The sequence below is a fragment of the Balearica regulorum genome, chromosome 4 (assembly GCF_011004875.1).
Source record: "Balearica regulorum gibbericeps isolate bBalReg1 chromosome 4, bBalReg1.pri, whole genome shotgun sequence".
Taxonomy (NCBI): Eukaryota; Metazoa; Chordata; class Aves; order Gruiformes; family Gruidae; genus Balearica; species Balearica regulorum.
In genome coordinates, this window is record NC_046187.1 from 5,224,097 (window position 1) to 5,250,228 (window position 26,132).

The 26,132-nt window shown below is 38.5% G+C and overlaps 1 protein-coding gene across 3 annotated transcripts in view; it reads right to left on the reverse strand.

Annotated features, from left to right (window-relative positions):
• SEC24D (SEC24 homolog D, COPII component) overlaps positions 1 to 26,132 on the reverse strand; it is a 69,408-nt gene that overhangs the window by 31,750 nt on the left and 11,526 nt on the right. Inside the window, exons 1-8 of one of the 3 annotated variants that reach the window (XM_075751022.1) lie at positions 23,967 to 24,067; positions 20,891 to 21,085; positions 19,053 to 19,179; positions 16,823 to 16,971; positions 14,683 to 14,952; positions 13,764 to 13,885; positions 10,795 to 10,906; positions 9,314 to 9,441 (exon numbers count right to left, since the gene is read on the reverse strand). In XM_075751022.1, the coding sequence (XP_075607137.1) occupies positions 9,314 to 9,441; positions 10,795 to 10,906; positions 13,764 to 13,885; positions 14,683 to 14,952; positions 16,823 to 16,971; positions 19,053 to 19,179; positions 20,891 to 21,041 (1,059 nt within the window). In that variant the 5' untranslated portion in view covers positions 21,042 to 21,085; positions 23,967 to 24,067. Of the gene's footprint in view, positions 1 to 9,313; positions 9,442 to 10,794; positions 10,907 to 13,763; positions 13,886 to 14,682; positions 14,953 to 16,822; positions 16,972 to 19,052; positions 19,180 to 20,890; positions 21,086 to 23,903; positions 24,068 to 26,132 lie in introns of those variants that run through there. The other 2 variants (XM_075751023.1, XM_075751021.1) reach the window with 2 other exon arrangements.

Consider the following 26,132-nt stretch of genomic DNA (forward strand, 5'->3'; position numbering starts at 1 on the left):
TTTCATAGTAGCACCCAAAATACAATACTGCACTAATATGCACAAATAAGTAAAATATGTACAAACTGAAAATGCAGTAACTTCAGTTTAAAAAGCAAAACACAAACTTTTCCTCCTGAACTTACAAAATATCAGTGGGTTCTGACTTGGTGAAGTTTCCAAGGTAACTGAGTAACATCTCTAACAGCTTAAGATTAGAGCTTGCCTGGTCTTACAATGCTTAATTTACTGCTGTTGCTACGATCAGCTTTGGCCAGTGCGTAAGAGGAGACAAACACCATTTCAGCAGATCAGCGTGCAGTCCATAGAGGAAAATGCACATGCAGAATGGCAGATGTCATTCAAGCAGCTATTTTGAATTACAGAGGTATCTAGCAATAGCCAAAATAATTTTATAGTTCAGTGTCATTTTTGTTGGCAAAACAAATTATCAATATTGTTGGCCAGCTAATTAAATGGATATGAATTTTAGTTTTTATTTCCATTCTATATGTATTGTTGCTTAGTCATTATGCCATTACCATTCTGAAGAACAGACACAGTCTCCAACTTAGGAGAAACTAATTACAACATCTTTATAAAGGCATTTTCCCAGTCTAAATTTCAAATATGTAAAAAAATTACCAGGAACTCTGATTACAATATGAATAAGGTTTATATAAATGTCAAGTTTTCAAGTCACTGTCCCCATCTCTTTGAGAATTACCTCCTTACCATAACAACAATGGTGTCTGGAACACATACTACAGAAGTATTTTAAAGAGTACAACTTAAAGAGTATTTTAAAATGTATGCTAAAAACAAAAAGGCAGAAAAAACTAAATCATGAAATTTACTTGAATTAGGAAAAGCTCTGCTGCCAAAGCCTTTGCTAAATTTGGCTCTGAAAGTTCATTCTAGTTACAGAGCGTAGTTACAGTCCAATAGGCTAACAAAAAACTTTCTCCTAGATGATGAAGTCTTGGGAAGCAATCCAATTTCAAATGCTTTACTACCAAATGCAGACTAACACAGGGCATACTCCATAAAGAAAGCCTCATCTAATACAGGATTTATGCACCTCTAAATTAGGCATTGTGAAACCTAACTTACAGGCACTGGCCTCCAGAGTGATATAAAACTTTCTAGGTGAGGCACCTGGACATGGTTGAGAGTTCTAGGCTCTCCATACCATGCATAGGAGAGTCAGGCGCTGCAGAGGAGCTGCGCAAGAAGTCCAGACATTAATCTATTTAAAAAAAATAAAATAAAATAGCATTGATAGAGCAACAAAAATTGTCAGATACCCATCCTGCTCCAGGCAGACTCAGAAATATGAGACCAGAGTCTCACAGTTCTCTCCCAAATGAAGGCATCAACAAGGATGCTTTGGAACTTGTTTTAATATCTGGAAAATGGAAGAAATGGTAGTGCTTAAGCTCACACTTATCAATGAGTTCAGGATAAAAGTTTATGCTACCTGGACAGTCTCTATATGGATTGCTTGTTCCAAATAGCTCCACAATGGATTGGTTGTATAAAATACCAAGGCAGTCCTAACAACAAGGAGGAGTGTATGGTAGCATGGCCCTATTCCACAACTAACTGGCCTAGTTGTCATCTAAAGTGTGGTATTGGTGCACATGTTCTTTTTCTGATCCACTGACTTCCATCCATGGAAGTTTAAATGGAGGCAACGAACTCTTCCGTACAAACTGGCAAATCGCTTGGTGGACAGCCCCCCTTTCCTGGAGGGTGAAAAAGCCTTTCAACATCATCACACTAAGTGTCCTAACTATTAATTTGTATCACACGTGCAGGGCTTCTACTCTCACCATGTTTTACAAAAACATGACAGCTAGCACAGATTACTTTGATAGCGTGCCCCAAAGACATTGACAAAAACATTCTCTCATGAATCCTGGACAATCCAGAGACCAGAACCGCTGAGCACGTAAAGCAATCTGTCCCACTTAAAATTCAGAGACAGCAAAATATTTTCTCCTCACTGGTCAACAGCTGCTGGTTTTGCTGTAGAGCAATCAAAAGGAGGAAGCTTTTGTTACCTACACTGGCAAGAAGTCCAGTATTGTGAAAAGACATGAAGCAATTTTGAATAACCTAGATATGAAGAGTCATATGAAGTCTACAGAAAGGAAAAAGATCATTAAACATTCAATAAGCTCTGACATTTCATTTCCAGTAGTTGTGAATATGAAGAGGAATCTCATGTCCAGTCCTGAGTACGTATGGGGATTACAAAGTTACAAGCCAACATCAAGAAGGGTGAGATATTTCAAAACAGACAGCAGGGCAAAACTGTCACCGATCTTTCAGAATCTTTTCTTCAGAAAGTTTTCTTAAAGCTATCATCTTTTGATAGTTTAAAAAAGCTTACTAGTAGTATGGACAATTTTACCTGTCTAAAGACTCAGTGTGAAATTGCTGAACTGTACATAAACCCAACTGCTTACATAAGCTTCAGTGCCCAAAAGAAAAGAAGGCACCAATACAAAAAAAAACCTCTACAAAGAACTTCTGGGTGATCCCAGAGGTACAGACCAGCAAGTCCTACTTCCACAGAAAGCAAACTGGTAGATACTACAATGGAGGAGAACATAAAAAGACACACAGATAAATAGGATATACAGAGCAAGAGCTGCTGTGGCTCTTGTGGAGGGATGTCATGAAATACAGATCTATTGAGTTCTGTCAAGAGTCAGCCACCATGCAGATAAGCATGACCTAGTTGATATAATGTACTTCTGTTGAAAAAAGTCTTTTGATAGACTCCCTCATCAAAAGCTCTTATATTAGTTAAGCTCTCATGCAATATGGGGAAGTGTCTCCTGTGAATAAGTAACTATATAAGAGACAGAAATCAAAAAGTAAAATAAAAGTTATGGCTTTTTACAGTAGGTAGATGTTATCAGCAAGCACCACTGTTCTGTAGTCCATGCTTTTTAAGACATCTCTGATAGAAAGCAGTCAGTAAGATGTTTCATTGGAATCATTTCATATTGCCTGCAAACTAAGCATTCCTCGCTCTCCTCAAACCAAAGTTCTGCATGAGCACAAAACCACTAATAAATGCCTGTGTCTACATAAAAATATGCTTCAAACTAAAGCTACACCCTGCTTGCCCTTCTTACTAGCTATAGAATAAGGACAGCAGAACCTAAGTCCCCACTGAGCCCAGGGCAGATTACAAGAGTGTGGGGATTTACTCATATTTATTTAACATTTATTTCAAATTTATTTAACATTTGAATGACTTATTATAAAACCCAAAGGAGAAGACTTGGGGTCTAAAAGAAAATTTGCACTCTGGTACTTGACTTTGTTCTTGAAACAAAAATGAAATATTTATAACATTGCATCATGTGGTAGTTATTCACCTCAATTTTTAGATTCTGCTAACCTTACAACTCTACCTAGGAAATCATACTATCATCCCTGTAAAAACCATAGCTGATAGCTGTCCAAACAGTTCACCTGCACTGGTCAAAGTTCACTATTCTGAAAAGGTTAAATGGCTTTCAGCTCATTAACACCAGCATTTCTGAAAAGTAATTCCATTCCAATTTTATCTTTTAACTAGTTTAACTGAGGAGACATTGAAAAGTGAAATATTAAATTCCCACTGTTGAATATTTCTAAAAAAAAAAATTCAAATAAATAGGAAAGAACATCATAGAGAATGACAACACAAAACTACTAAGGAACACAGAAGAAGGTAATTTAGATATTAAAATATTTAAAACTATAGATAATTATTTGGAGTTGTTTATATTTTCTTTTATAACATGTAATACTCTTTTAACTACCTTTTGTTTGCAAGTAGTACTAAATGTTAAATCAAGATCACACGGTTTATTCAGGCTCTGGAAACATTCATACATCTCCAAAACAAATTCATGTAGGGCTTGGCCTATGATGATAACTGTGAGAGCTAGTTTATTTTTATAGACTGTTGCTAAAGCACTGGTGGACTAAAAATAAGTTCCGTCAAACAATGATACTGTATTCTGAATCTATAACAAACAAATACTTTCCATAGATCATCCAAATCAGGAGAGTGAAAATGAACTGTTATTTTTGAGAAATAATAAATACGGACATGGTAAAGGTAAGATTCAGAAATGTCTAGAGCTGTTAAAACATTGGGCGGGAGGAGGTAGGTAATGCATGAATGTTTTAACAGCCTTTGTTTCGAATGATATCTAACACACATGTAATGTTCACTAGCTTGTAGTTTTCTAGATTGGCTGTAGGTTTTTTTGTAGTAATCTTTGAGAGACTGTATGCCCTCCGTGGATTTTGCCCCTCTAACTTTCAACTTGAGGGCTTTTCGGAATAAATCCATTTTACTTGCTCTGCTCTTCTGAGGCTCAGTGCCTATATGCCAAATGCTGCTAACTTAGCTACTCTTGGGATATCAAACACAACCCTCCAACAATCTCTGCTGAATGGTCTCTACTTATGTCTTAAATTCACTCTCACTTGTGATTCAATATTCCTAACTAAAACATACTTCGTGAACTGTGGCCAGCTTTATTATTTAAATTTTAGTAATGGCTTCTCTACAATATTTTCATTCCGCAGTATTACCGGGTTACATGTGAGCACCTGAAATCCCACATCTTAGCTGTGCTGGATCTTTCCTACTCCTTCAACTATAAACTGTTGTGGAATTGAGCTGTCCTCTCTTGATGTGAAGACCAATATTGCAGCCTACTGATATAGGTATGTTTTTATGTCTTGCTTTGTATTCACTTATGTTGGTCTTGTGTCCTCCCCAACTCAGAATTTCCACCAGACTTCTACATACTACGGAACTTCTCAGACACAGTATTACTCCACTGGGTCTCAATTGCCTGGGGAGTTTTTAGCAGGGTATAAAGCAACAGCATCTTCATCTTTTCATTCAAATGCATTTCTGTAATTTTGTATTTGTACTTTCTCAGTGCAGGGACAAGCCCTGTTTGTTTTGGGGTTCCTCTCTCCTCAAAAAAACCACATTACACACTTATTCAAAGACATACATGAAATCTTCTGATCTAACATCCTCATCTAGCACCATGATGATTTTACTTTGTGTTCTTATTTTCTCCCATGGGGATAGTTTGCATTCCATTCTCTACTGGAAATGGAGATATCTGTTGTACACATCTTCAAAAGATGCCCCTGTTCAAGTTTGTGTATTTCTCAGCTCCTGACAGATTTTTCCCAGACCTTAGTTTAAAAAAAAAAAAAAAATAATCACTTTGTATGCTAACATTCCCACTTCACTTTGAGACAGGACACCAGCCCCTGTGCGTAGACACTCCACTTTCCCCAAAAGAACCCATGGTGATTAATGAACTTGTATCTGCCTTTCAGAAATGCTGAAATCTTCAATTCTCTTTTCTCAGGTTGGACCTTCACACTGGAACAATATTTCTGAGAAAACTACTGTTAAATCACTGAGCCTAAACTTTTTACTTGAAAGCTCCCAGGATCTTTTATCTCCATCTCCCTGTGTTCTTAGTCAAAGGAAACAAATCCTCAAAGCTCAATATCTAGTTGGCTACTGTTTCTATGATTGCAAACTACTTTTTTTTTTTTAAAATTAATTACAGACATTAATTCCAAAACTTCAGAGAGTGTTCCAGGCTCTGTCAGCTGGAGCACTACTGATTCTTCAGAGTAAAATCTGAGACGTAAATGAAAAATACCTAATTGGCAGAACAAAATGCTGCTAACCTGCAGAAGCTACAGTAAACTCCAAACAGAATTTCTCATAGTATCTCCTTGTCAATGAGTAACAGGAACAAAACAGATTTGACACCAAAGTGATGCCTATCATCACCATTACACACACATCTCTGCCAACTCTGGGACCCCAATTACCTTTTCCTACTCCCTCCTACCCAGTTACTTTAGACTAAGAATCTCTCAGGCACTCCTTCCCGCTGCCTGCACAGCCTAAACCAGCTCAACACTTTCCTCTGATGGTCAAAGTGTAAACTCAGCAAGAGACACTAATTAGAGTGCGCAACCCTCCAACTGGTACTGACATGTAACCACATTTACAAGTCATTCACCAAAATGGTAAATGTGTTCAATTAAGAAACAAAACAAGGTCTGTACAATTGTGCTCTCCCCTTCATACACATACCTAATTCTATCAGTGTCAGTAGAGTTAGCTATTTCATCGCTTTTTTACTAAATTTTTGCTGCAGTTCAGATTACATAGTGCCAAACAAAGCATGGATAGGACAAAATACAACCCGCAGTTCTTTGATATCATTTAGGTCACCTGGACAGAACATAATGCCTCATAAATGCAAAAACCAATCCTGTCAATGAATCAAAATCCACACTCAGGATTGACTTCTAGAAAGGAAGCACAAGCCATCTCAAGACTGCACTGAATCCTCATATTATGTGGAAATGGGAGCAAGGTAAGGTTTTTCCTTTGTTTCTAACTGTTTTAGTATGGAAATGGTATAGGAAAAAAACCCAACAAAACCAAACATGAATTCTATGGCGACAGACCACTGAAAATGCAAATATATTTTATATACTATTTTAAATTCATCCTCAATTATAAGTGATGATTAAAGCAAAATACCAATTAAGATTTATATTTATGGAACACTCATAATTCCATTAGTCACTTGAATGGCCCTGATAGCCCACAGCTTTTAAAATATGGCTTTACTAACACAGAAAGGCATGGCCTATGTAATATGCATCATAATAGATTATGTATACTGTGTAGATTTGCTGAAGTCCTTATGGTTCAAGTAAGATGGGTCAGCTTCTCAGCTGTTCCTAACTGTATGACCAGTTGCGCAAACCATTTGTGGCCATTTCACATCCATGGTCCACTAAACCCTTGTAGCCGTCGCTTTTCTTCCACCTCCTTTGAAAAGAAACAGAACTGAAATACCCTGGGTGCTAACGCTGAGTATATTAGAAACAGCAGAAAGAGACATATCTGCAGCTGAAGCTGCAACAAAGACAAACAAAAGGAAACTATTCATTAAAAGGCTAGAAGAAAAATAATTATTTTCAACATGTAAAACATGCTGTTTTTCAAGAGATGAAGAGATTAGATTCCCACTTCATACGGAGCTCTGTAACATGTGATGAACATCACCTGTAGGCGCAATCCATAAGATAGGCTAGATATTCTGAAACGAAGAACATTCTGTGCCTTGCAGTCACTAGTTCCACGCAGAATGCACCATACTAGGAAATTCAGAAACACAAATAAGCCCCTGAATGTATTTTACCTCTATAAAAAGCCCAGTTCTTTCAAATTAAGTGGCTTTTCAGAATTAAAGTCATTATAAATCCCACATGGAAAACCATTTTTATTAGATCTTATGAGCAAGATCTTATTTTGGCAGCAGCAGTGAAGACAAAGGGCACAAGTAAGCCTTGGAAAAAATACCTCAGCTAAGACTGCCCAGCGTTTCCTACTGTAACACCATCTCTTCAGTTCTTATAACTTTACCAAGCTGTAATTGTTCACACTAAAATTTTCCACGCTGGACTTTTGCCAATTTTCAGACTTTTTTTAGCCTCTTCCAAGAAGCTAGGGAAAAATACACTGCTCTTTATCGATTAATGAATTCCACTGACCCTTCCAACAGCTTGAGAGCACTAACACTGAGTACATCTTTTTGCCAACCCTGGGAAAACCCTCCTGAACTTGGCCAAGTACAAGCGTTTGTACATACTGCTAATTTATTAGAGAGATGTAGATTTTAGCAACTCATTGATCACCCTACTCAAACACCATGCAGGAGACAAGGAAGCCATGCACGGGGGACATAAACAACTATAGGCAGACTGAAAGTAAAAGATGCACTAATGAAGAACCAACATGAAAGCAGAATTGGCAAGTGCCACCTGGGCACAAAAATTGGAACCAAGGGTAGGAAAGAGTAAAGGTTAGCTGGTAAAGTGAAGGGGTGGAGAAGCAACAGCAGGAGTTTCATCTAGGAGAAAATGCAGGGGGGCAAGAAGCCAAGTCTGCACATTCCCCTCAAGAACTGGAATGAAACCCCAAATTGCTGTCTAGCAGACAAATGTTGAGACTCAGTATCTGCAGAACCGTAAGTAATACATCCTATTTCCCTGTGGAGCATAGAGAAGATAACTACATACTACCCTGCTAAAATAATACTCTTAATTCAAACTACAGAGGTCTGCTGGATTGGAAATTATCCATCCTGATAAAGAACAACATCTGGTTTTTTCCATCATATTTTTCAAAAAAAACCCTAAGAATTTACAATAAGACAAAGTGAAAGAAAAAAAAAGACTGCAAAAACAAGCACTGAAAGTCTTTGCAATTTTAATTAGGCTTTTATGTGCACGCATTTTATGAGGAGTTTTTGAAGACACAATCACATACTACAACTTTCATGAAATCCCTGGGTTTTTTTCCCAGCAAACAGCACTCAAAGTAAATTGGCGCAGCACATAAAAAGGAAATGCATTTTGCAGACCTCTGTTGTAGTGTTTAGAAGCTATGCAATGGAGGAGGCAGGAGCTGAAGAACAAGAAAGATGATCCTACAGATGATGCAGCTAAATGCTGCAGCTAAATGCTGCACTTGAAAACTGGGGTTTTATCCCTGCTACTGATAAAATCCTTTGGGGATACCAGGAAATCTGTGTAACTGTCTTAAAATCAGAGGATACTGCCAACCTGCAGAAATACTTTGCAAAAGAACTAGAGATATATTTGGAATATGAAGGGCTCTTAGTGATGGTAATGTGAGAAAAGGAATTGACCAGGTTAGTGCCTCCAAATGAGTGCAAGAAATGGGTGATTATATTTGTCTTTTTTCTATGACTCAGCTCATCCAAGTAGAAAATACCTTTATCTTCTCAGTCTGTTGTGAAATTAAATTATTTTGTAAAGAACTAAATGGAAAAATATCATTCTTTCAATGTAACTGTCCATGCCTTAGAATTAACTTGATACAGTTTGTGATCATCCTCTTTTAATGTCTTTGCCTATACCTACGGAGTTCCTGCAGAGCAAACCACCAACAAAGCTGGCACAAACTAGAGGCAGTTGGGGGAACACCAGAAACCCAGTGGTTCAGATTACACAGTCATCACTCTTGCACCTTTTCTGAATAAAGATTTTTATCCCTTGAAGTTGCAACATAACCCAAGTGCATCTCATAGTCTTCTGCCACTTCTCTAGTCTTACTCCTTCACAGTCAGAGGTAAAACATTCTCACCCCCAACCCAATCAGATAAGAACAAGTCTGTAATATTTAGGAGACAAAACCACATAGGACTAATATCCAGTTAGTCCTTACCTCATTTGGTGGAACAATAGCAAAAGGCTGGATGACAGCTGCCAGTGGAATGCGAGCCTGTTTGGCCATATCTGAAGACAACGGGAAGCAGTAGGTAGTACATCGGATATAACGAGGGCTGGCGTGGCCTAGAACACCCAACATAGCAAGCAGAATGAAAGGCTGTTAAAAGGAACCTGTCCCAAACACAAACCAGAAAAAATCAAAACAACATAAAGCAACAAGTGCATATACTAAATTAAATACATGCTTTTTTTCCTCCCATGCAAGCTTCTGCCCACCAATCCTATTTATATGTCAGCCCATATTCCCTCCCATGGTTAAATCTTTTTTTGCTGTTTAAATTTAAAGCAGAGATTTAAATATACCAAGAAAAACCCCACAATCATTTGCAATAAGGATTTCAATAGAGATTAGTTTGAAACATATATCTAAGATCTTAAAAGAAAATAACATGGATGAAATCCCCAGAGGAAATGTCAACATCATATATAAAGAAATGCTGCAGACTGATACCTACTGTTAAGATTGCTCTAATGAGCTAGCTCTGATTTGGAAAATAGTATAACTGCGTTTAGTGTACATCACCATGCTCATTTATCTTGCAAAATATAGTGTGCTAAAATCACTACATCACTTCTTGTAGCACACTTAGCTCAGTTCCCTCAATGAGAAACTGTGCTGTGCATTGCAGACGAGCACTGAAAGGCAAAAAGAGTTCAGAAATTGGCTTTCTTATGCTCCTTTTTTAACCATCAAGCTGCAGCTCTACTCAGTTTCTTGAAAAGAGTTTCTTTGCTGATCAGAGCTGCATAACCCCATTCTCAAATAATGCCAAAAAATTTGATGCATTTGTACGTTTTATACAGTTTATCCAAGCATGGATAAATTAATGCTGAACTAAGTGATACCATCAGTTTAATCTGTATTAAAACATCAGGTCTGCTGTCAAGAGCAGCACATAAAATATTGCACTTCCAGGCTCTAGGCAAAGGCAGATAGAGTGGCCAAAGGAGGAAAAAAAAAATAAAAATCAAGTAGACAGCTTGTACACTGCCCCCATCACTTGAATAGAATTTTCCAAAATTCGAATCTTAAAACATAACAGTGCTAGTCTCATTGCTTCTTTCAGTGTCCATCTTTTAAAATTGCAGAAGAATCCAAAAAAGATTTTCAACATGAAATTTTAAAAAAAAAAAAAAAAAAAGAAAAATTTTAAGTTGAAACGAAAAGTTCTCTCAACTATTCATATTATTTTAAAGGTCAGGAAGGGTAGAGGAGGTGTTAACCCAAGGTCTAAGAATTCAACTCCTACTTTGCCCCCCCCCCCCTTTTTTTTCTTTAAAGGGAGTTTCCCATTTCATGTCAAATTTAGAGTAAGGAGCATCATTTTCAGATGAGAGATTTGAGAATTTTTTTTTTTTTAAGTTGTATTTTATTTCATCTAGAAAGACTTTCAAATCAGTAACAAGGACAGTTACCTTGGTCTTGGATTACGCAGCCTGTAGTGACAAGAGGAGGAACCTGTCCTCTTGTATTTGTAGCATAGATCTGCCCTCCCCTAGAAGCCTTATCATTTTCAATTACTTGAATCTGATGAATGAGAAGCAAGAACAGTATGAGGAAGGTAAGCCATGCATTCATAAACAATTATACTAATATCTACACCAAGTAACACTACTGACATTGTCTTATATAGAGGTGCCATAAACCTGTCACACTACCATGTTGTAAGCTTCCTCCTGGAAAGAAAGGAGAGCAATCACAGAAATTTTTATTAAAATGAGGGAGCTCTGAGATTTACCCTGGTTGAAGCCTAGTTTATAGGACTTTACACTGTAATCTCATGAAACTCTCATGAAGCTGGCTTTACTACTGAACAAATTCCTTTCTCATACACTTCCTCCTCAGTCACTTCTGCAGAGTCCCTCACCCCTGTTTGATACTTTTCAGGATATAACTAACGTTACATAAAGCTGTATTTTGTTCCACACCATAAACTGGATCACTGAGATGATACAATTATTCCTCCTCTTCCCTCAAAGAAGCTATCTTTTCTGCAGTCTGGTTTACAGTGAAGCCAAACAGCTGTGAGAGGCAAGAGGAACAAGACAGAGAATTTCTGAAACTGGCTTTGCCACTGTTATTGGTAACCCATGGAATTGTATCTTTACACTGCACATAAATTTCTAATAATAGCTAGGGAAGTTCAGAAGCCTTTGTTGGAAAGCAAACAGAGAAGAAAATAAAAAATTAGTTGCAGAGTCTACTGATCATTGTCCAAGAGGTATTTCCTAAAACACTGGGAATAATCTGGGGCCTGTAACTCCCCCCCCCCGCCAAAGTTTTTGTATTGCAATTTAAATATAACAAGCTCTCTGAGGAATGTATTGTATATCTTCTGCTTGATTACTTTCCCCTGCCTCCTTGGCTTGTATACTTATTGCTAACTCTTGCATTAGAAGGAAAAAGGTTTTGCTCTAAAAAGGTCCACTGGCTGAAGAAAGCAAGCCACTTTGATCCTCTGCAGAGCTAAGTCTGAATGTACCATGGTTTTCTGCAGTTAACTGACCTAAATATATCATTGTTCTTGGAAATAATTGTTGACAAAGCCCAGATGCTAGTTTTCATAGAGGTTGATATGTGCTCTGACAACATCTAACATACGTAAGAAAAATATAAATCAACAATGGCTACAGATAAGAAGTAAATTTATCTGGCAACATTACTGTAATTATATAATGTAAATATAACAAGAGAAATACACATGGTCAAACTTATTCCTCATTCTGAATTAGCATTTTGCCCTTTACAGACATTGACCCAGATCATGTTTCTTTTAAACATGTCATTTTGATCCTCTCTGTGCTGCTTAAACAAACCTTTTAATCTATTTTAATATCACTGTCATAGTCAAGGCTGTTTATTCTACATGCGTAATTGAAACAAGACATCAGTCCATGCTATCATGCCAGACCTCCTTCCACTTCCCTTCTCCCTACCCTTTTTTTTTTTTTTTTTTTAATTAGACAAGACCATTTTAACCTTCTCATGTAAAAAGCACCATACTGAAGTATCAGGAATGTTTGACCTATTAAGGGCATTTGTTAATTATACAGACACTCATTTTAGGTTTTTTACACAATGGTTTTCAGTTACATTTAACTTGAAAACTGCCTTTAACAGGGGCAATTGCAGTTGTTACATTAATCTCTAAGTGATTATCAACAAGCATTTTTCCAAAATTCCGGGAATTTTACATCAAAACCATCACTGGATAAAACAAATTATCTTTTCTAGAAGTACAAAAGAATATTCCAATTTAAGGAAGCAGGGCTGCTCCCTACTAGACAGGGTCAGGCTTCTACACAAATGCTTTTCCCTCATCAGGGTGGAATACAAATTTTTCCTGTACAGCAATACTGCCTCAGCAGAGAAGTGAAAGATTCCTTTCAACCAGACTAGCTTACAATGTGATGGTTAATACATTTTTTTAACTAGAAAGTTCTAGGTCAAAGCTGCAGGACACAGCCTGCTTCAAGAATCCCAACTCTCCGAAGACCTTTTGACCTGTCCAGACAATTGCCAGAACCAGTGTGTGTGTATCAGAATGTGTTTTCCCCATGAGTTCAGCACATTTTCTCCCTCTATTTCAATCAGCTATTCTCAATAAAGCAGCTAAATGCAGTCTGCATCTATTTCTTTTGGTAACAATTAGACTACCTTAAGATGGACACAACCATAACCTTGTTTTCTCTTTCTCTAACAGCATTCTAAGAGGAGGAGACATTGTCCCACCAGTGCATGTTCAGGCATGCTTCAACAGCTGAGCCTCTTCAACCTGTAGGAAGCTTTAGCATTAAGTATATTCCAAGCTACTGAAATCTTTCAAATAATTCTAGTTGCCTGTGAAACTCCCGAAATCAAATGGTGAGGTGGCTTTTGAGCATGAAATTTCTCAGCATTTCCAGGATTGCAGTTTTAGAGTTCACGTACCTGTATTCTGCATAAATCCTACTTTAGGTGTCTGTTACTAAGTTTAAGCCTTCAAACTTTCCAGAGTGAAAAGGAAAGGTGATTAGCTGCAGTGTATGTAAGTAATCCTTCAGTACCGCTCACTATCATACTAAGAATCCTGTTGAGAATTCCTATCAAAGTATTTAGAGTCATGGCTATGTCCTGTGTTAGATAAAGTTATAAAGCCTCTTCAGTACTAAAACTAATGTTATGCGCTGATTTATCCAAAACTGACAGCAGAGAGTACAAAATTGCATGTAATTAAAAAACTGCAAAAGTTGGAACATACTTTCTGAACTAAGCCATGTAAGTGCAATTTTATGTTACCAAAAAACCCCAACAACTAAAACGAAAACAATATTAACATTGTCATTCTTTTATCTTAAATGCAGCAGAAATTTACTTCTATAAAAATTAGTGCCACAATACTTACTGGGCTTGGAATAGAGTCAGGATCAAGCTTCTTCTGCTGTGGACCTGGGAGCTGTGGAGGACCTCCAGGAAAAGCACCAGGATAAGACAGTTGAGATCCTGCCATCTGAGGACCATAGTTTGCTACAGAGTTACAAATGACAATTCATTTAAAGTATTTAGGTTATGTTATCAATTTGTAACATCAACTTTTGCCATATGATTCATTCTTACTCAGCTAACTGCCACTTCTCCTTCCATTCTGTTTTCAGCAAGTAAAAGAAATGGATTACTTTGGCTTATGCAGTCTGTGTTTAAAAGCATAAGACTAATTAAGACTAGGTGTGACAACTTTGGCTCCAAAGTTTTCATGTGTATGTCAAGTAGGATGGTTAGTAGAGATTACCACAGCTACTCAAACCAGACCATTACGTTAGTGAGAATCTCTCCCCTAACACCACTCAAGGCAAATTGGTCTAGTTAGCTGGCTTTTTAGTTGTCAAAATAACTGTTTTACTCACCTATGTTAGATGAAATAACTGTATTCAGTCACAACTCTTTATTGCTATAGTAAAGCATTTTTGAAAGCTGCTATGACAGACAGTACTATAAGAGAGCAACCTATACCTTTACAGAGTATAAGAAAAACCCCTTTCTGTAGTATGTTGTGCCTTTATTCATTACGAACCAAATAATTCTGTTCCTGATCCAAATTAATCTTCTTTTTGTTACAGTCTCAACAGAGTAATAAACTTTTGAGCAAAAGCATAGCCTGCCTTGAATGTACTAACTAACAATGCAAATATTTCCATTCTACAAAAAGACTATTAAAATTTCATTTTTCCAAGTCAGCAGAACATCAACCCTGAATGGTCACAATTCCACCAGTGATTCTCTATGCATGTTTTGTTTTCAATTCCGTAACAAACATCCTTCCTTACCTTGCTGAGGATGATATCCAGGCCCTGGAGGCTGTGCTGGAAGCTGTTGAAAGTTAGGATTTGGAGGGACAGGTCCAGGGATTCCATCTTGTCTGGCCATAGGAGGCAATGATGGTTGAGCACAAAGGCCATTAACATTATTTGCTGGTGGAGGAACCTGTGATCCAGGTGGTAAAGTGATTTGCTGCTGAGTTGGTGGTGGTAGTTGTGTACCCTGAAAAGATGCCGGATGCCCAGAAGACATGGGAGAGCTCGGAGTAGTGCCAGGACCTGAGCAAGAAACTATGTCAGCTGAGTCAAAAATTATAACCTACTAACTCTGTGTGGAAGGTGTTCTATTTTTGCTCAATAGATTTACAACATATAGGCAATATTGTATCCCATGCTGAAAATGCTGCATTATGGGTCGTCTGAATGCCTGTTCACACAACAAATCTGACCTCATAGTTTAAGTGTGAACTGATTCAGACATTCAGTTTTATTTCTTTTGGCTCTATTTTCAATAAAACCCTGCAGCTGGGGTGGATAGGGAAAGAGAGAAGGAAGCCAGCCTTTGACAATTCTTGAATAGAATACACATTAATTACTACTTGCTTTTGAAATAATATTTTTGCTTAATAATCAATTTCTCTTGTGTGGCATGTTTTTGTTAGTCTGCTATTTACATTTCACCACCACAGGTTTGATGGAAGATAAATTAAGACAACCCTGGAAATAGGGTTTTTTTAAAGACTTACAATCTATAAATACTTATTACTTTATAAAACCTACATTTTTTTTAGCCAAATTTCTCCCCAAAGTCCTACAGCAAAATAATTTTCAAGAAAGCTAAAAAAATAACCAAAATTAGGCTTGGAGGAAAAGGACCAATGTGTTACCATACAAATATTGAAATGCATCTTCTGACAGACATGTTAACTGAAAAAAAAAATTCACATGCAAAACACAAGCTCAGTGTCTCAGCTCCTACAAAGAAACATCACTTCAGTAGCTTTACAAGCTGTGAATTTCAGGACTGTGTCAAGTTCCATCAACTTAGACTTTCAGCTAAGGAAAAATCAGAAGAACGAAACCCAACACAGAGGCAGAGTTGCAAAGAATTTGTGCCTTCAGTGGTCTGAAGGGCATCTCAATCTTCCAGTGTGTAACATGGTAAGCAAGAACATAATATTTTACTTAAATATTGCTGAAGGCAATATAATGAAGGCAGGAAGAAAAAAAATATTTTTTTCCTCTAAATAATATGAGTTGCTATATATGAAGTGCTCTAGAGGTGCTGGGCCACACTTCATCCTGTATAAAAAGGTCTGAGTTAATTATGCACTTGCAGTGAAGAAGGTGTAAGTTTTCACAAGCAATTGTACAAACAGAGGGTCAGACCCATGGTAGTTATGCAGGTTTCATTCAAGTCAAATCAGCAACTCATAAAGCCATAGTAGGAACAGCAATATAGTATCAGTGCAGCCTGAACTGAAAAGTTCACCTTTACTCATATCTTGCAAAGATATCAACCACCAAAGTGATTCTCATTTTAAAAATTCATCCTCCTAAACACACTGACCTCAGCAAAACAAGATGCTAACTAAATGCCACTCCTTTTAAATGAAATGGTAAATATCACCAGGAAAGATTCAGAAAAAGTAGATATAACCAAACAGAAAACTAGTGGTGGGAAGTAAGTTACATGGAAAAATCACACAATCACATATTTACCTCATGGCTTAGGTTTGAGATGTTTTAACCTCAAAATAAATTCAGATTAAAAACTAAACTATAAGATTTGGACAAAAAAAAAAAAGATAGTTTCAAAATAGAGAACACCTCTAAAAAGCTGAGAAAAATGAAACCCTGTCTGCGTATTGTTGCTCATGCCTTGGCTCATTACTTGGAACAAGTCATTTCAGAAATGACTGATAACTGACTTTTAAAGAAGATTCATCAAGCATCAATTCAGAATTAACCCAAGAATATTGATTTAAGGAATAGGATGAGATTTAAAATGAAATAAATCTAAAAACTTGAGCAAATTATAGTGTTCAAAGATTTAATTTTCTGTTTATATAGAAATTCAATAAGTTTCTAATTATCATAGTCTTAATAGCTTTAACTGAGAAAAAGTCAATCAGATGAAACTGATTACCATAGCTATTTATCTGCATGCTGTTGACCTGGTTAACGAGTTGTGCTGTAGGTGAAGTGGATGCAGTATTTAGGTAGGCTGGTTGTGACTGACGACTGTAGGGAGGACAGGAAGGTCCTGTATTGCTTGGAGGTGGAGGGCCTTGAAACCTAAAGGGAAAAATTAGTGCAGTTATGCAAAAAAATTACACTAACCAATCATAATTCCAGAAGGTCTCATACCTTCTCAAGGGTGGTGCTGAAACAATTAATTTGGACAGACAAACTCTTAAGAGGTTGCTCATGTTCTGCTCAGAAAATGGATACTTGTATTAAAAAAGTCGTGAAGCACAGAGAGAATGCACACTTGTTTAAAAAAAAAAGACAGTACATGTTTGTTTGCATACTTGTTAGAAACAAAGAAAAGTGAGTACGTCATGGCAAAGAGAGAGTGGTAGTAGCTATATGAAAGCTTGAAGATTAAGAAACACAAGCCTCTGCACATATCTCATCACTCCATACCCTTTCCATGCTTATAAAGGAAGATTCCCTACTGGGGATGGGTGAAGAAGATTAGGAGAAAAATCTGTGAAGAGAGGAAAATGAAGTGAGAAACTATTAAGGAGTTCCCTGTAGTAGAGGAAAAAAAAAGATGCAGGTAGGGAAAAACTGCTTCATGTTTATCAGATATGGAAAAACATATGAAAAAAATAACCACAAACAAAAAACAACTAAAGAAAAGAAACAGGTAACACACATGTGGCTTATAAAGATATTTTCTACCAGAAGACTACTTCACTCTGGAAAAATAAGATCTGGGCTAGGGCCCCAAAGAAGTTCTACACTGATTTTTCTATGACTTCTAAAATTGAGGAGGGACCTAGCCATATCAAGAGAAATCGAATTCACATTCCTTGAAATTTTGACATGGAAATTTCCTGGCCTAGAAGAGCAGCTCTCAGCAATTTGGGAATAAAACAAGATCAGGTAAAAAACAGCAGACATGCAGCTATCAGGGCAATGACTGAAAGCTAGGAAAGAGAGTTGGTTTTTGGCTGGGTTGGTCATGTCAACTTGACTCTCTTCACCTTGTTTTTACATCTTCAGGACAATCACCACTTCTCCCTATACATTAGTATATTGTCTTTTACAATTGATCACCAGTCTCTTTGGGTCCTCCTTTACACACAGACAACAACAGGCTTCCCTATTTTGATGCCTAATAAAACATATGCATGGCTTTATTTGATCACAAATAACTATACAACTAAAAAGCACAGAAGCAGATTAAAACTTCAACCAATTGAAACAAGAATGTTGTTAAATGGTGTCAAGTTCAATAAAACAACTATAAGTACACAAACTAATTTTGCCCCTCCTGGGAGATGAACAAAATAATTAACATTTCACAGAATTAAATAAGAGGGCTAAGCATATTTACCCACTTATAATTACCTGCAATATAATCACTGTGTAATAAAGCTTTCCCATTCCCTTATACAATCAGTTTTCCAAGATTTCTTTTTACAGCTTCCACCTGTCCCTATTTTTTTTCCCTTTCCCACTCCTGTCGTCTTCACTTTTTCCTGTGACCTCTGGAGGCAGGACAACAGCACTTCAAATAAACTCTTCATAGTCAATCTCAGACTTAAGCAAAGAGTAGCAGTCATCCATCTGAGAGCATATAACAAAACTGTGTTACAAAATGTCTTTAAAGTACCCTATGGAGCCTTGGCTATGATCCCACAGCAATGAGCAGAGACATCCTAACAAGGCGGGGGGGTGGGGGTAACTAGAGGCATGCACCAGCTTCTAGTCAAAACTCGCTGGCAACTATTAATTTGTAAATAACAACTTCTTGGTACCTTACTACAAAGGAGAATTAAGACATCAGAAATTCAACAACAACAACAAAAATGCAACTTCTATATTAAACAGCACTTTTAATGCCTTACTGCTGGTTTAAAGCAATGGGTCTAAGATCAAGAAGAATGAATAATTAAAAATAAGACAACGCATGATAAAGACCTGACTTGCTGTAAAATGGAGCTTAATGAGATTACAGATCACACTGTATGATCTGGCAGTTTAACATCACAGGCAACTGAACTAGAAGATCCAGTTCAGAATCAAAATAAGTCAGAACTGCTGAAGATAAAAGGAATGCCATATTTAAATGTCAGTGAAGCAGCCGAACAGAGGTAACAGAGGTCAAATAGTTTAAATCTCATGTATTAATTCATGAAAGTCACCTATGTGGCTGCTGCCCTGGTGTACTGGGCCCATTTTGGAAGTTGGTGTGGCTGAATTGATGTGTACCAGGTGGTAGAGGCCCAGCAGGGGCCGAAGATCCAAAAGGCACAGTTGATTTCGACACACCTGTGAAAGAAGAAGCACTTTTATGTAAGACTCCTGTAAGAAATCACAAGATCACCGAGAAATACAAGTGTATGGCCCTATTCTAGCAATAAGAATATGAGCTCTAGGTGGCCCTGCCTGAGCAGGGGCTTTGGACCAGATGACCTCCAGAGGTCTTTTCCAACCTCAGTCATTCTGTGATTCTGTAAGAAAGGACAGATATAGAAGTAGATACAAAAAAACAACAGATAGTAAAAAAGAAGCAAATAGTAGTTGGTAACTTTCCAGGAAAAGAACCCAAGAGGGACAGTAAGAAAGAAGCAAGAATGAACAGACCCTGCAATTCAATTTGGCATACTGGTAATTCCCTGTCACCCAGTTATCTTTGTAGGTAGAAGCAGGAAGTCCCTTTGATTTCAGAGACCATGGTTAGAAAGAAACCTCAGAACAACCTTTAAAAAAGCATACATATGTAGAACCTGTAAATCTATGCTAAAAACAGTTCTAATTCAAATCTAGAACAGTGACTGTGAAGACACTATAATTTATGTAAGCAGCAGTGCTGAATAAACAGCTCTTCAACCTGTATATATTGAATTATTTTACTTTAAATTACTCTAACACCAAAAATTTGTTTGGTACCAAAACTGGTATTTTTCCCAAGTATTCTAATAAGCGAATCGCCAGAAGTAGCTCTATCTTCTGACTATATTCAGCATTGGATTAAGGTAACAATTCCTGCTGCCTTTAGTAAGAAGTTTTAGAGAAACTGGGTAAATTTTTTTTCTGTTGTCATGATAACACAAAAAATCAAGGACATCACAGAATATTTAAAAAAAAAAAATTCAATATACTTGGATACTTAGTTCTGTAATTACCCTATCCACCATCTCAAATATTAAATTTAATGTAACTTATAATCTAAATGTTATTAAAACTTTTGACAAATAATTTTTTTAGATGCTTTAAAGATGTCTGAAGTATTCTCTAATCTTTTAACGAATTTCCCCCTGTGACATCAAGCAAAATATTGAGATGGTCCCTTTTCCTGATGCCACATCTTGGCTATGTATATTAGTAGACTTACAGAAGGAAGAGGAAACCCTACTCTCTGGATATTTTCCACAGCCCCAATTCACTAGTCTAGCATGCCCATTTTGACTCTACTGAAATTAAACCAGCATGACTTACAGACAGCAAAACAGACTTAAATTCCACGCTCTCAAATTATTTTTTTAAGCTTCAGCCACCATACACTAAAATATTATAATTCTTGAAAGATCCAAAGCCACATACCAGTAAGTTAAAATTAATGGAAAGCAAAGGAGAGACAGTCATGTTTATCTGTTGGATGTCAATTACATTATCTGTAGCATGATTGTGCTGGTAGAAACAAAGCAAATATTCCCTTTGCTTGTACACAAGGTGTCCTTTTTTCACAGAAAGTAATTGTCTCCTGAGTGGTTCAAAAGCAGATGGGCTCTGCTTACCACTCATTATCCAAATACATCACCCAGTAAGCAAGCTCAAGTAGGCGAACACCAACTCATACTCACAGGCAAGTTTTTGCTCTAGAATTCAGTAGGACAGGGGTCCTACTGTGAAGAATACAACCCATTTCTGAGAGCTTGCTTGCCATTAACACATATGAGTTGAGAAACATTTCTCTATTCCCAGAAATGCCTTCATCGAAAAGTAGACCCTGAAAACACATTTTAAGCCAATTTCATACCTGGTTGAGTTGCTGAGTATGAGGAGTTAGGGTCCCCGCAATGCCCATAATGAAGTGAAGAGTTAGGTGGTCCAAAACCTGCAGAAAAGCCTCCTATTCCTGCCTGGGATTGGGAATATGGAGGAGCTGCAACATAGCCTTGTTGACTCATGATGGCAATATTTTCATTCCAAGTACTGGATCCTCTTTAAGAATCTGCAAAAGAGAAAGTGACACCTGTTACTACTCTTCACTCTTTGTGCATTTCAAAAGGCTGTGAACTGTTTTTCCAAAAAGCCGCAAGACCCATCTGAGGGCAAAAAAAGGACCTTGCTGTCCTTGCTATTGCCAGGCATCTTTTCCCCAAGCTTCCACATCTCGATTCTGTGGTTGTTAAAAAAACCCAAAAACCAAAACCCAGAATTTGATTAAAAGCAATCCACAAAAAGTTTTCTAACGATGAAAGCATTCACAACACATTTAATTTCTTTCTTGCAGTCAGCTTTTGTTAAGCAGAGTAACAGAAACTTTTAGTAAACTTTCAGGCAAGAATATTCTGATAATTACTATCATTTATGATTAGAGCTAGAAAATCTGAAGAATTCTGTGTTACTAAACCAGATGACTGTATTTCCTAAGACTAGTTTTCAGATACAGTGCCCTTGCTACCTAGGGATTTGAAAAGTTATTGAAGTTGTCCACTTTGCAGCCTTGATAGCTAGCTTTCTCTTCTCCATATAAGAGAATTTTTTATTTCGACTTCATATTGAACAAAACCAGAATCCCACTAAGTTTCTTGATGCCCATATTAAAAGTGTTTTGAGAAATGCTGAGAATCCAAACCTTGAATGAACACTTACTACTTTGGCCAAGTCCCAAATACATAGGTCAGGCATCCCCAAAGAACTAAAGATATATGATATAAACTAGCATTTTAGATGTTTAGATGTTAAATGTGCCTTTGAAATAGCTTTCCTGACTACCTATACTTCACATTCTTAGGCTTGAATCATGGAGTGATCCTTGAGTATGCAAACTGGATGAAAGCATATCAGGAATCGTGCTCCAGAAGAGTGCACAAAGGCACCTCAAAATTACACACAGATCCAAGCTCACAACAGACAAATTCATGCTGCACTGGCACATATCAGTAGAGAAAAGCTATCCCTATCAGAAAACCCATCTCTAGGCTTCTCACATTAAACACTTCTGGGAAGAAAAAAAAAAAAAGCAACAGTTTACTAATCTTCCACATCAGATGAGAAATCACTTTCAGCTGGGTAAAGGGCCCAGCCCTCCTCACACATTGCTGGTGCAATCCTGTTAGCCACACTCCTCACTGTGCCATATGATTTCTCAGCTGCAGTATTAAACTGTTTCAGATAGGTAACCTTAGGGAGTTGTCTTAGTAAGGTAAACATGGGAAGAAGAAAAAATGTTTAAATAGAGAGGCTTCTTGCTGCCAGCTTTTTCCCTTCCCCACCCCCATCAGAAAAGACGTGGCAGCGTGAGCTTTCATTGCTCCAAAAGACAGTAAATTACCACTAAATTACCCACACCCTGGCACAGACATATATATATTTTATATCGACATAAAAGAAGAGATTTTCACTTTGAGGCAGATGCAACTGCCACCACCTTTAGCTGTGACAGCATCCAGGGGAAATTACTTCCTCCACAGCTTACTCACTGACACACACAAAAAAATCTTGCCACGTCAAACTTCCCACAGACGGTATAAACATGCAGAGGTTGTGCTGAAGAGAGACAGGAACTCTATCCATAAGCAAAATAATGTAAGTTTAACGAATAAAGTTCTAGACTCTATTTAACACTGAGCATATTTTATCCCTTCTCAAGATACGTATATGTACCAAGGTAGGATGAAAATAGTTTGGAGGCAACACCCAAAATATCAATAGGAACCGATCACCTAAGGTTTTGGCAATCAGGTTCTAACAAAAGACATACAGATTCACTCTGGAAATTGTATGAGAAAGATCAGAGGATCTGCTAAACCCAGATCTTTCCCTGGGTTCGTCTACTACAAGTGTCACTACACAGAAGGACATGAAAACTTTTTTCTCCCTGTCTCTCTTATAACTAGTTTACATTACACCCCGCAGCCTGAGGACCAACACTAACGCAAGCACTTCACCACAATTTAATTTACCGCTATTACAGAATAGGTTGTCTTTTTTTTTTTTTCCCCCAGAGGATTGCTGTACCTATGCAATGCTCTCCTGCACTGATATCTCTGTGAAGATGTAAAACTCCACTGCATACATACAGGACAGTAGAATCAAAAATACAGAATCACATTCTTGGCTAACTGAAGGAGAACTATTAACTTTATATTTCTTCAGAGACACTGTGCTTGGTGACATACCATCTAGCAAGAGGTGCTGTCCCTCCTCAAGGCATGCTGCAATCTCAATTTGGCAAGTATCTGGAGTGTGTGCATGTATCTACACACATACATATACACAGAATAGAATATAGCTACACACATTACATTTGTTGGTTTTTTTTAATAACACATTTTGGAATAAGCTATGAAAGCATAAGCTTAAATTTACTCCAATTCAGTGCCATACCCGCAAACAGTTAAAATTTCTATCCCCACTAAGATTTATAAGTCACTGTAACACCCCAACAGGTCTCGCCACCAGCCCGCAGGACACGGTAGGAGTAACGCGGTAGGCCAGGAGTACCTGTGCCTGCCCCCCGTGCCGGCGCTCCTGGGGGCTCCCCGGTTCCGCGCAGGTAGGGTGCAGCTCTCCCAAGCGCCCAGAGCCCCTGCCCTCTCCCACCGCCCCTCCGGCTGCCTCTGACAGCCGGCCCCCAGCCCGACCCACGCCGCGGGGCACAGCTACGACCCCTCCGCCCCCTGCGGCTGCTCACTGGGGCGCTGCCCCGCTGGCAGGGCTCGTTCCTCGCCCCCCCCCCCCCCCCGCCCGCTGCAGCCGGAGGATCCCCCTCACAGGTCTGTGGCGACAGGTCGCGAGCCCGGGGAGACCGTTAGGACCGTTACCTGGCGGCCGCGCGCAGCCCCCCACCCGCCCGCGCGCGCCTCCGCTCGAGGTCACTCACTCACCCAACTGCCACGTCTGAGCTTGCCCGCGCGCCACCGCCTCCCCCCACTTACCCCCCCCCCTCCGCCCCGGCCGGGAGCGCGCCCGGCCCCGCCGGCGGCGCCTGCGCAGTTTCCTGCAGCGACGCCGTGCCCTCAACGGCTGCCCCCGGGGAGAGGGGGGAGCTGCTGGCGGTGAGCACCGGCTGCCCGGCGGGGTTGCAACCTAACGCGGCGGGGGAGAGCCACGTTGTCGCTGCCTGCCCGCCCTCCGCGCCGGTGAGGACTATGCAGAAACTGTAAAGGGCCCGGGCAAAAGCTTGCAGAGGGGGCTGCAGGGCTGTAAGCGGCGTCCCGAAGAGAAAAGCCACCGAGCAGCTTGATTACGTCGACTAGAAACCGATACGTGCAGTCCGTGCAGCTTATAACAGATATCATCAATTCATTTTTCTTTCTATATTAGGGGTGAAATCTCTCTTTAAGCACAGAAATGTCCTAAAAATATGATACTTTTTCCTTATATGTACTTTAAACCCACATTTTAATCTGTGGATGTATATACATAAAATTACGCTACCTGAATATCTAGAGTGAAGTGCGATACCGGTACTTCACCTGCTTGCATACTCTGGTTTTAGTTACTGTTCAAGTACATTTAAAAATACTACCTTGGTTACAAGATAGAGTCAATGTTTTTCTAATTAACAAACTAGAAACATGGGAGTAACATGAGAAAGATGTATTGGTAAAGTGACTATTCCTCCCAGGCAAAACCCAAACATTCTTTGCCATGTTAAAGTAAAAAAAAAAAAATGAAGGTGGCACAGGATTAGCACCAAGGAAAAAAGTCATCACTCAGAAAAAGCTTCATAACTCATATGCATCTTGAATTCAGGCTTCATAGGCTATCTTATCCTTTGAATGTTCTACAGCCTTAATAAAGCTTTTGAAAGTAGTGAACAGTTTTACACGGTGCTAAATCTCTATAATGGCTACCTCAGACAGGATTGTCAAAAGCATTCATTACTATACAAAATAAATCTGAAAAAAATCCCAATGGCTTTGAAACAGATGTCAAAATGAACGTACACAGGGGCATCCTTTACATGAACGACTCTCAGGAAGCCTCAGCAAGCAACACAAAGTGGCCAAGAACAAGTCTTGACCTGTCTTCATTCTTGCTATCCAGAGCTGGATTGACCACCAAATAATATAAGCTACATGTTATCAGAGCCAATACTGTTGGATATGTCAGAGAAAATCTAAAACCTTTCAAATCTCTAACAACTGCCTAATCAGAATGGAAAATTCAGTCTATGAGGTGACAAGCATCAGTTAAACTGGATGTGGTTTTGGCTGCAGAGTATCAGTGACTCTTTCATAAGCAGGATGCAAAACAATGCCTTTCATCATTGCCGTGCTGTCATATCACCTGTTGTCCCTATCTCTTTTGCTGGTTATATGGACACATACAATTACCTTCAGTTATGCAAAATTCTTTCGAATTACCATGCCACTGAGGAATATAATGGCTTTAAATTTGGACATTCCCTATTTTGTTGTGGAGACAGGTGGGTCGCTCTCCTACCAGTCCTGTTGTGTCTAGCTCATAGCTATTAACAGTAAGCAGCTATGGATAATTCAGCGCTGAAGAACCGTACACTTAGCCACTGAATACTTACTATCAGATTTCTCCTCCCTGAAATCAGCTCTAGCGAAACTGAAAGACGAGATCAGCAAAAGATAGTTAGGAGAAGCTATGGCTTTGTCAGTTCTTCCTCTTTTTCAGGCCCACTCTGGAAATGAATCAAGACACCTCTTTTTTCGAGGATGCAGCTTCGCTTCCATTATCCTTTAACCTGGAACACTGAAACAAAATGCACCCAGCATGTCACTGTCCGGATGTTTTGAAGCTACAAGTAGTATTTATCTACAGTTTCCACCTATAACATTAAATGTAATTTAAGGTTTTCAATTCCAGAAATGTGGAAACATCATTAAAGATTTAAGTGTGGTCCTGGTCTGGACAGTAATTTCATAAAAATGAGATTGCAGGATTGCTAAACTGTTGTCACTTCATTTTAATTAAACTGTATCATCAAATCTGAGAATCAGACTGATTTCTTCTCTATCATCATCAATAATGAAGATCTTATAGGTTAAATTACCTTTCTTAACGGTCAATTTACC